General features: G+C 43.9%; 2 protein-coding genes and 1 long non-coding RNA gene across 3 annotated transcripts in view; 2 read left to right on the forward strand and 1 right to left on the reverse strand.

The window, feature by feature from the left end:
- The window catches only part of ABCC8 (ATP binding cassette subfamily C member 8), a 74,044-nt gene extending 73,022 nt beyond the window's left edge, over positions 1–1,022 (forward strand). Inside the window, exon 39 of the mRNA XM_065682875.1 lies at positions 405–1,022. Coding sequence (XP_065538947.1) covers positions 405–542 — 138 coding nt within the window. The 3' untranslated portion in view covers positions 543–1,022. The remainder of the gene's footprint in view (positions 1–404) is intronic.
- The window catches only part of LOC136016147 (uncharacterized), a 48,905-nt gene extending 44,812 nt beyond the window's left edge, over positions 1–4,093 (reverse strand). Inside the window, exon 1 of the long non-coding RNA XR_010613510.1 lies at positions 4,036–4,093. This is a non-coding gene — a long non-coding RNA (uncharacterized LOC136016147). The remainder of the gene's footprint in view (positions 1–4,035) is intronic.
- Positions 4,094–6,192: 2,099 nt separating this feature from the next.
- Positions 6,193–9,565, forward strand: KCNJ11 (potassium inwardly rectifying channel subfamily J member 11). Its single transcript, XM_065682877.1, has one exon. It carries the CDS (start codon positions 6,334–6,336, stop codon positions 7,534–7,536), a length of 1,203 nt encoding a protein of 400 aa, XP_065538949.1. The 5' UTR covers positions 6,193–6,333; the 3' UTR covers positions 7,537–9,565.
- The last annotated feature ends 1,635 nt before the right edge of the window (positions 9,566–11,200 follow it).

The raw sequence follows: 11,200 nt of genomic DNA on the forward strand, positions 1-11,200 counted from the left end.
AGTTTTACAAATGGACAAACCACACCAAGCTCAGGAACCCCTCTGACCTAAATGTAGTCCAGGACTGGGAGAATACCCTCATTCAGTACTGCACTTGCCCTGTTACCACTCTTCCTTGCTACCTCCTTGTGGCAATGCTTGGTGGAAGGACTTTGGGCTAGGGACTTTGGGAAGGACTTTGGGCTAGTCTGAACCAATATGAATCTTCATAGCCAAGTACCTGTGTGCAGTTTAGGTACTTGAATATTCATGTGGTTCTTGGTGTGTAGTATCTGCACAGTAAATAGGGATGACAAGTAGCCTTAACTGAACTTGACAGGAAAATTAATTTCTGGAATTCTGTCCTATCCTGGAACATATTTAATAGAAACACTGAACTGGTATTTTGTTTATTCATTTTTCAGCACCGAGTGCACACGATCCTCAATGCGGATTTGGTTATTGTAATGAAGAGAGGGGTTATTTTGGAATACGACAAGCCTGAGGTTCTGCTAGAACAAGAAGACAGTGTCTTTGCTTCTTTTGTACAAGCAGATAAGTAATAAATAATGAAGCATTTTAAAGTACAATTGTATTATTTTCTAAAAATGTAAAATACCTGTAAATAAATACTATTTCATAATTGAGGTTTTCCTTTTTTAATAAAATGAGCCAATTTTCTCCATCTGAAGTATTAATGAATTACCCATCTACTTTCCTTTTTTGCATACTACTCTTGTTTTTATTTGCCACTAAAGCACCATGAAATATGGTTGGAAAAAACCTACATGGGTGAAATATGACAGGATGCACATCAAACAAGCATATCCAGCGCGGAGTTTTTATGTAACTCTTAAACCTCTCCTGCCATTTTAACATGTTATTTTTTATGTGTGATAGCCCTACTGTAGATAATGCTTATGACTGACTAAATGCAGAAAGAAAAATTATATACCAAAGGTATTTCTAAAAAGCTTGTATCTCTTTTAATCATATGACTCTGTAAAGCTTTAATATCTAAATATAAAATCTATTTTAAAAAAGTTACGTTGTGGTTTATTGATAGTGCCTGTGTCTGACAGTCTCTCCTTTAATACCATTTAGAAATTAATCACAATCCGATTCCTTTAGTCTTTCTTAGCTACCTCACTTCTACCCCAAATGAATAATACTATAGTGATTCCAAACAAGATTGAGCCTGACTGGCTCCCAAACTGTGAAGAAACTAAGAGCAGGCAGGCTGTGATAAAGTATCACTGCTTAATGTCCACAGTTTCCAGACCAGTACAGATGTACCAATTCATCTGGAAATCATCCCTCCAAGTCTGGTAAATAAACTGCATTAAATCGTTCCCTATGTCTTGGAGCCATGAAAGCTTGACTCATCCTCTCCTAGTTTCATGTATTTTCACACTGTCACACTTACCAATAAATTATGGATACTTACTAAGATAGCTTGTTAGTACCAAAATTATCCTAATTTGGCTAGATAGTTACTTATCCCTGCCCTCTTGATTCATTGTGAGACAGTCACTCCAGGATTTACTAATTATTAAGAGGTTAGAATGTCAGTAACCCAATGGAAGACTACAATGAATTTTTCACTATTACTCTTTTTATAGCAACTTTGGCTTTACATCCATTTTTGTCCTTTTTCCCATTTTGAAGAATTCCTAGCACTTGGGAAAAATCATTTGTTCTTTTTTCTCCTTTAGCCTGCTCAATTAATTTGCAATCTGGTTTATTGGATGCTTTATTTTTTAGAAAAATATACCTCAGTGTTCTCATGGGATACATGGTATTTTTAATGCATTACTTCTAGTGCTGAAACTATGAAAACTGAAGAACTGTTATTACTGTTTAAGTAGTGCTATCAATTCCAGAGCACAGTATTTGCAGCATCTGCCTGCTATTATTTCTGTAATACCTAAGGGCATTAAACCGCGGCCTGAGAACCAGCAAGAGAGTGTAGGATGAACAGTGATAAAAGGAGGGAGATAGAATACAGTTATGCAGATAAAAAGCATGACTTCTGTCACTGCCTGCTGCAGATGAAGAAAGAAAAGGTGCAGTTGGGAGGTAACTCCTCCAGGGACTCATTTGCTTGGTAGCGTCAAAGAAAAAACAGCTGCAGAACTATTGATGTGTTTTATCACTGCAATACAAGGGACACATTAGGGATAAGAGGGAAGAGATGGGAGATAGGTGACTATCCTTCCAGGGTAGCAGAAGAGCTCAGTCAACATAGAGTAGGTTTCTACTACAGCTAATATGCATGCTTGTCTCCCTTATGCCCAGTACTGGTCTAAGGCAAGATCTCATCCTGTAAAAACTTAGGGAGACCACCACCCTACAGAACATCTCAAACTCCTGCTGCAGAGAGAGATTCTCAGAAGCTTTGCAAACCTCTGTGGAAGATAAAGTGAGGTTTCATATGCTTTTAATAAAGTGCCTGGAATTTGACACAGCAATTTGGACTACTTCCTACTCCACAAGCCTCTGACAGTCTCACCTGGAAAGGAATGCAAGGGAGTAAACGACACAGCATGTCACTAAGACAACGGCATTATATCTTGAGGTAGTAAGAAATAAGACCATAAAGTACAAGTGCCATACATTTCCATCATCAGTGGGGCTTGTATTTCACAAAGCAGCATTGCAGGAGGGTAGGGAGAGTTGGTTCATACCCACCAATTATGTATCTTTTGAATGGTACTACACTGCTGGATAAGTATGTGTGAACAGGGAGGCATCTCAGCTGCCACTTGGATAGAATACACTTCACATTTCCTCAGCATGTTTTATCTAGTCTGGTTTATACAGGGCCAAGTCCCAGGGAGTTCCTGTCCCCTAACTCCAAACGGTTAGAGTCTCAACATAACCAGAAGCAGTATCCAAGAAAATTATTCCATGGTGGGAGGCTCACAGCCATTATCTGAGTCATTAAAGCTGTTACCTTGAGGAAGGCGGTCCATAAGTCATTATTAAATCAGGTTCACGAATGTATTTTGCATGGCAATGAAGCATTAGTAAGCAAAGTGCTGTACTAAAATGGGTGCAAGACAGCTCCAGAGCAGCCATGTGAAGCTGCTGAGGGGAGCTGCCATGTCCAGACTTTCATTTCTCCTCTGGGATGGGCCTTGGCTGCGCCCCAAAGGTGTCAGTGGGATAGGCTGCCTGTGGAGACGCAACCTGGGTCTGTTGTGAATTGTTGTTTTTTTTCTTTCTACAAATGCTCCCGTTATACACAAACCTTTATAGCATTTATTCCCTTGTCTTAGTGTGGCTATTTCATCCTCTTCTACTTATTTCTGAGGGAACACAGCACGCCTGCTACATTAGCCCTCTTACTAGCTCTGCTCATGCCTTTCCCTCTGGCTTTGCATAACCAGCTTGGATCTCTTTTCTTCTGTCTACCCACTCTCACAGAATGGTGATTTGTGAGGCTTAATTCATGTTAGGCTAACACTGCATAGCCTTTGAAAGAAAGGTCTGCTTCTAAAGGCAGAGTAATACCACAGTGCCAACTAAATTTTAAGTTACCGCAGTATCTTATTTGATAGCCATTAAAGTTTGGATAAATTGGAGCAGAGGGGAGTATTGAAATGTAAAACCTATTTTGTGGGTGGAAAAAGTTACCCTTCAAGATTGTATACTAAAGAGTGGGATTGTTCATTCCTGTGAGCCCAATTTGTTCAGCAGCTCTTAACACAAATATGTTGGCTCACTCAGAAGATCTGTCACTTTTTTTTATGAAGTATCTGTTACTTGATCCACAAAGACAGGGCTTGCTTTAATTCCGCTCTAGAAATTCCTCAGCTGAAGACACTTGCTTTGCTGGCCTATCTCAGCAAATAAGTGCTCAGAGGTGAAGAAAACGAAGTAAGTGGCAAATGACAGTCCCAATAAAGAACAGAAGTGGAAAACAAGGGAACGCCCTTCTAGCCTTACAGAGTTCAGGATTCCTAAAGCCAGCGTGGTGACTGTTCAGGAAACACCCCCTGCTGTAGTAGGTTCCATGCATCAGGGCTAGCACCAGACTACGAAGCAATTTACCTTTCCCTTTAAAACACGCCTGCCCAACACAGGTTTGTTTTTTCATTGCACATCCACGTAGTTACCGCCCTCTGGAGGAAAAGGTATAGAATAAAACAACGATTAGAAAAAGAGTAAGGAAGAAAGGGCCGGAAAGACCTGCCTGCCTCTTGAACACCTATGTGCACCTCTGCAAAACTGTATGAAATGCTACTTATGAACTGCAGCGGTGTTATAGAGCCTCTTTATACTCACTTCAAAATGATGGAAGTAACTATGAGCTGCCATCAGCTGGAGAACCACACTTTTGACGAGGAAACCTTCAAATCTCTTCAGACATTTGTGGGGTTTTAAATGTTTAGAAAAAAAGTTTAAAAATTACAATTTTTTTAAGTTATATATATCAATCATGTACTTTAAGTGTAGGTGTGGGTGACATTCACAGTAAGCACACAAAAAATGTCCAGCTCACAAAGTAATACAGAAAAAGGAAAAATATCTTTGGCTAAGCTTAGTGGCCTGGCAGCCAGGTGCCAGGGCATCTTGTTGTTATCTTAATTTTATTTATCAAAGCAGCAAGCAGGATGGCCCAGAACAAGAGACGGCATGTAGTACTGGGAAACTGACCCCTCTGACAGTAATGAATGTGTCCAAGGACACCCAACTCTTCATACATAAAAAGTAGCAATAGTCTAAAGTAATAGTGATCATTTAATTATAAGACAACAACTGCTCAGAGAGATCAGATAGTGATTACTTAAAACTACTGTTCTGAAGTCCCGAGGTGGGCCACTGTAAGTAGCTGTAGGTGGTGAAAGTTGATTTCAACCCCAACTGGCTGGCTCCCAACCATCAAACGGGCAATTGCCTTGCCGAGGCAATCAATGCCCATAACTGCTTACAGTGTGTACCAAAGCATTCAGAGCCAAAACTGAAGAGAAAGTCCATGGACACATAAAATTAGACAAAAGTAACCATGAATCCCCTGGTAGTAAATAAAAACCTCTTATCCGGAATATCCCTGGATGGTTTAGCAATTCTACAATGTTGGTGCCTAAACTGAAATAAACCCAAAATATTTAAATCAAGAGTAGGCAAACACATGAATGAGAATATTGCTATTTAAGTCACATAAGAGTGTTTTTAAACAATGCACCTTGTCCCACACCTTCACATGCATGCGTATGTACGCACAGAGACATCACACTGCCACACGCAGCTTTCCTAGCTCCCTGTCCCCTTTCGCTGGCGATTCTGATGTCTGTCCGGACGTCTTTGCCAGTGGGGGTAACCACCTGCAGACAGACCATTCTTTTGCAACCTGCACTGCTATCTGCACAGCAGACATTCTCCCGAGCAGCCAGAGCTCACGCTTCATGAGCTCCTTCGGTCAGAAAAATCCTTCCTTGGTCAAAGCTAAATAGCTCCAGCAAATTTTATGAGCGGGATTGAGACCCTTTAGCTCCAGGTCCCTGTTTAACTACACATCCTGGCCTCGGCCCCTTCAGGCAAATTCCCCACCACTGCCGGCCAGGCTCATCAGCTAAACGCACAGACAGATGTGCAGCCGAACTTCGGGGTTTGTTTTCCATTGAAACCCAACCCAGTCCTGTTTTGTTTCCTGTTTCACAGAACAACTGCCCAGCCTGCGTGTGGTGCGATCCCACAAAGCAGCCCCTGTTAACGGAAGGAACCCAGGTACCGCCAGAAAACCCATCCTGGAACAAACCCTCACAGAAACCGCGGCCGAAGCCAGGCCTCCCCCTTCCTCAGGGGAAATAATAACAACTAGAAGAAGGAAAAGCGCCGCACCCACACCACCACTGAGGTAAAGAGGTGAAGAACGCACGCAGCGCTCACCGGGGAGCAACCAGCGACTCGGATCCCCCCTTCCCTTCCCTTCCCTTCCCTTCCCTGCAGGGCGACGGTTTTTAACCGCCTTCCGCTGCCACCGTCGCCAACGACCGTTACGCGGCGGTACGCGCGGCTCCTCCGCACACAGGCGCGGCCCGGTCCCCGTCCCTCCGCTGCGGGCCCGCCGAGCGGCCGGCGGCAGCCCCGGGCTCGCACCGCCGAGGCCCGGCAGAGGCCGGCCCCTGCTCCCCCCGCCGCTCCCCCGCCGCCGACTCGTGCCTCGGCGGCGCCGCCTGGCGGCCGCCGCGCCGCCGTGCCCGGATACGGCGGGGGCTGCCGCGGCGCCGTGCGCCCGCTCGGCCCCGCGGTGCGGGCGGCCCCCGCTTCCCCCGCCGTGCCTTCCGTCCCACCCCCGGCGGAGCGGCGGCTGCATGGGGCGGCGCTGAGCGGCGGCGGCGGGCAGCCATGCTGTCGAGGAAGGGGATCATCCCCGAGGAGTACGTGCTGACCCGGCTGGCGGAGGACGTGCCGGATCATGCCCGGTACCGCGCACGGGAGCGTCGGGCGCGTTTTGTGGGCAAGAACGGTGCCTGCAACGTGGCCCATAAAAACATCCGGGAGCAGGGACGCTTTCTCCAGGACGTCTTCACCACCCTGGTAGACCTCAAGTGGCATCACACGCTGCTCATCTTCACCATGTCCTTCCTCTGCAGCTGGTTGCTCTTCGGCATGGTGTGGTGGCTCATCGCTTTCGCCCACGGAGACCTGGATCACAGCACCCGGCTGCAGCGTGACCCCAGAGAAGGGGTAGAAGGGGCCCCGGCCAGCTTTGTTCCCTGCGTGACCAGCATCCACTCCTTCACCTCTGCCTTCCTCTTCTCCATCGAGGTGCAGGTGACGATTGGCTTTGGGGGACGCATGGTGACAGAGGAGTGTCCCGCCGCCATCCTGGTGCTGATTGTGCAGAACATCGTGGGGCTGGTGATCAATGCCATCATGCTGGGCTGCATCTTCATGAAGACCTCGCAAGCCCACCGGCGAGCCGAGACCCTCATCTTCAGCAAGCACGCGGTCATCGCCCTGCGGGAGGGCAAGCTCTGCTTCATGCTGCGGGTGGGGGACCTCCGGAAGAGCATGATCATCAGCGCCACCATCCGCATGCAGGTGGTGAAGAAGACCACCAGCCTGGAGGGGGAGGTGGTGCCCCTCAACCAGATAGACATCCAGATGGAGAACCCTGTGGGGGGCAACAGCATCTTCCTCGTCTCCCCACTCATTATCTACCACGTGATAGACAAGAATAGTCCCCTCTACGACATCTCCCCTGTAAACCTTCACCACCATGAGGACCTGGAGATCATCGTCATCTTGGAAGGGGTGGTGGAGACCACTGGCATCACCACTCAAGCCAGAACCTCCTACCTGGCAGATGAAATTCTCTGGGGTCAAAGGTTTGTGCCCATTGTGGCAGAGGAAGATGGGCGATACTCTGTGGACTACTCTAAATTTGGCAACACAGTGAAAGTGCCCACTCCTTCGTGCACTGCTAGGCAGCTGGAGGAGGACAAGAGCATTATGGATACCATGCCGTTTTCCCCTAAAGGCACAATAAGGAAGAGGTCTGTCAAGCTAAAGCCCAAGTTTACCATAAGCGATGAGCCTTCCTGATGCCTTTTGACTGGGAAACTCTGTTAGGGCTTTGTGTCTGAAAGATCGCATAAACTCAAAACACTGAGGTGGCCTCTTACTTTTTTTTAAATTCAGGTTGGTAGCACAAGGTATGTTCTGGTGTTATTTATTGTGGGATAAATCTAAAGCTAATTCTATTTTTTTAAGCGTGAGAGATTTCAAGCAGCACTGAGAGTAGGGAAAACATGGTCTGCAGCTTTAAATTTGAGTTGAGACTGTTGTATTTAATTGCACGATCATTTTGCATTGATTCATCTGCAGGTAATGACATATTTTCTCAAAAAATAAATGTGTATTTATCCTCGGAGTTTGCAGTACCTAGGGTCTTGCAGTGTCCTCAAGTCAGTAGTTTTTAACTGGTTTTTTTCTAACTTGAACAATCAATATAGCAAAATAAAATATGAATAATTAATAAAGTAGGCTGGATTTTAATGATAACAAAAAGGTCAGGCAATGTTATGTACGATACAAGACCAGATCTGGAAATGTCTATGTTTTATGCTCTTTATGTCTCAAAGAAATTAACTGCCAGATTTGCTTCATCCATATTGTATGGAGCCACTGCTATCACATGCAATATGAAATGTAGTTGAATATCTGCTTTTGTTTATATTATAACCCTTTACACTTCCAAAAGGAAACATTCAGGAATCCCTTTTTGGACTGTACATTTCTGATGGTAGGCAATGCTTTGCCTTTAGAAAGAGTAGTGGTGAATAAAGCAACTGACATTAATTATAAATAGGAAAAAATCTGTATTCTGATTTCTAAAAGAAGAGAAGCAACTTCACACACATGCACAAAGCCACATGGCAATAGGATCTCAATAAAAAAAAAGATCTAATCTCTCCCTTAGGTCAGAATGAATACTGTTAGATAATTAGGGAATAGACAAAGATACTTAAATGAAAGGGCAGTGCTGAATGCTGAAATTCCGTCTGCATGCAATGGGCAAAACCTTTCACTCCTTTCCTTTTTGTAAAAGATGTCCAGGTTCCTGTGCTTAGGGAGAGATCTGTAAGACAGTGCGGTCGCTTCCGGGATGCTTTGTCACCAAACATACGCCTGCTGAGGAAACTATTCCCTTTCCATTTACATCCTGACCTCCCTACCCAGCAAGTGCCTGCCTTGGTTTTTAGCAAAAAGCAAGACCTGGTATTTACCACCAACAGTGAAGGAGCCGTGTTCACCTCCTCAGTTCCACAGTGACAACAGGAGCGATTCCCTTTTATACACTCTTGCAAATGTGTTATCTGGGGATATTAGTAACATCAGCAATTTTATTTCTCTGCAGGGTTATTAGGAGATAGTAGCAGTATTAACTGCAGTATGGTATTAACAGGGGAAACTGCCACTTAAATAAAAAAAGGTAACGTCCAAATAAAACCTAAATAAGCGTTACAGATTTGATCCAACACCTGGTTACAAGCTGTGCAGAGAGGCACCAAGTTACTTCCAACTTATTTAAGGAGCTTATAGTATCAAGTTCTTGTATGTTGCATAGTTCACGGCATACACCTAAATGGTTTGTGTTAGCAATAATATGCCAGATATTTGAATGCCTTGTCAGTGTAACAATATGCCAAACTCATTCAAAAGTGTGACAAAACTTCCATATTGACTATGGAAAATTTTCAGGCATCTATAATAAAATGAAATAACATTTGGATAAAATCAAAGGTTGTTTTAAAATGACAAAATAGTAGTTATATTTTCAATATTTATATATTTCAGTTTATGAAGACCTGTATCAGCATTATCAGACTGCGGGTTAAAAGAATACATGCCTGTTCAGATTTCAGATTCCCAATACACCAATAGTATTCTGTGAACAGCTCTGAAAATGTGCTGCTTCACCATGAAAAGACAGTCAAACTAGCATTAACAAGCAGTCAGCAAAGAAAAATTGGAAAGGCCTATTTTACATTTGTAATCATAAAAAAAACTTTTTTATATAATAGAGCATAATTAAATGCTTTTGATGATTAAACATCTTCTGTAAGGTTGAGTCTAACTGTCACATTCTTTTCCAGATTTCCCTTTTAGTGCTTCTGTTCCATCTCCCACTGCCTATCTGAGGGGCACTTACAGTAGGGCTGTTTGCCTTTCCTAGACACCTTTGTCCCTTTGAAAGTTCATTGTTCTTTATCACTTGTCACAATACCACTGCTCTATTCTTATTACAGTCATAGACAAAATATTAGAGTTAGCTTTCTAGTGACTTAAAATCATTGTCTTCTCTCTAGTCTCTTTAGTGCTCTATTTCGATGTGTAAGAAAGACGCAGCTTGAGGTGCTCGCATAAAACCTTTTCAGCTCTGGTAGCTTTTTAAAGCTCTTTTCAAGATCTGACCCAAATGTGAAGCAGTTTCAGGAACACTACCATGCAACTATTTTCAGGAGCTGATGCAAGCCTCTTTTTCACTAAGGGAAATCTGTGCAACAGAGAGGTAAAAAATTCCATTTGTTCACTGTGAGATGGAGGGGAAAGACTGGAGGAAATAGGTTGTATTCGCTGGGCTGCTTTCAGGACCACCTTTTGTTACTTGTTTTACAAGTATCTGCCCGATTTTCTGCAGTCTTGCAATAAATAGGCATCATAATATTACGAGGAAGGCAAGATTTGTACTATTAAAATCACCGTGGTGAATTATTTCAGTCAAAGTGTTGGTGATTTTGAATCTCAGGATTCTTGTAATTTTAAATCCCTCTGTCCTTTCACGATTTAAAATATTCAGAAGCATTTCGGGGGCAGAGCAAGGTCGAGTAAGTGTATTTATTTTGTCCTAGGGATATTACTTCTTTGTGAGGATCTTTTATTTTGTCATTTACAAAGTATTTGGGAATGCAAATATCTGAAATTTTCTTAAAGTGGTACTTGTGCAGACCGCCCCCATACTCTGTAGGAAGGTTCTGAAGAAGACGTCAGCGCTATCATTTGATGTAGAAAAGTCCTCATTCTTAGCAATGAGCAAGCACTGCATTTTCCACAGTTGAAGTCCAAAGTGAGTGGGCTTTTGAACTTTCTTTCTCATCCTATGTCGCTTTTTGGTAAGTGGTATCGCACCTGAGATCCTGCCAAACAGCTAGAGGAGTGCGCTGTGCCTTCCACTGCCAGTACCTCTCCAGGTGTGCTCTGCACAGAAACCAGTGTGAGGGAAATAGGAGGCTACTTGCTCAGCAGCTTGCCCTGACTGGGGGGAGGATGTGGACACAAAAAGTGGGAAGCTGTAGGTTTTGTAGTGACCCACTGCTGAGTTTAGGGTCTGGTGTAACCGGCTGTGTCTATGGGAATTGCTTTCATGTGCTTCAGAGTCTGGAGACCATTATCAGTTTATACTCAGTCCACACTGTTTAGTATATTCAACTGGAATTTGTTAAGCTGTTTGGATGGACAGAAGGATCACAGAGCTTATAATCAGAAAGAGACTGGAGAACACTTAAGTTATATAGAGTCATAGAATCATAGAATAGTTAGGGTTGGAAAGGACCCCAAGATCATCTAGTTCCAACCCCCCTGCCATGGGCAGGGACACCTCACACTAAACCATCCCACACAAGGCTTCATCCAACCTGGCCTTGAACACTGCCAGGGATGGAGCACTCACAACCTCCCTGGGCAACCCATTCCTAAGAGGAAAGAA

The sequence above is a fragment of the Lathamus discolor genome, chromosome 6, assembly GCF_037157495.1.
Source record: "Lathamus discolor isolate bLatDis1 chromosome 6, bLatDis1.hap1, whole genome shotgun sequence".
Lineage (NCBI taxonomy): Eukaryota > Metazoa > Chordata > Aves > Psittaciformes > Psittacidae > Lathamus > Lathamus discolor.

Bases quoted from the DNA above. Each gene is read 5' to 3' on its own strand.
- KCNJ11 (XM_065682877.1), top strand. From the start codon at position 6,334: ATGCTGTCGAGGAAGGGGATCATCCCCGAGGAGTACGTGCTGACCCGG.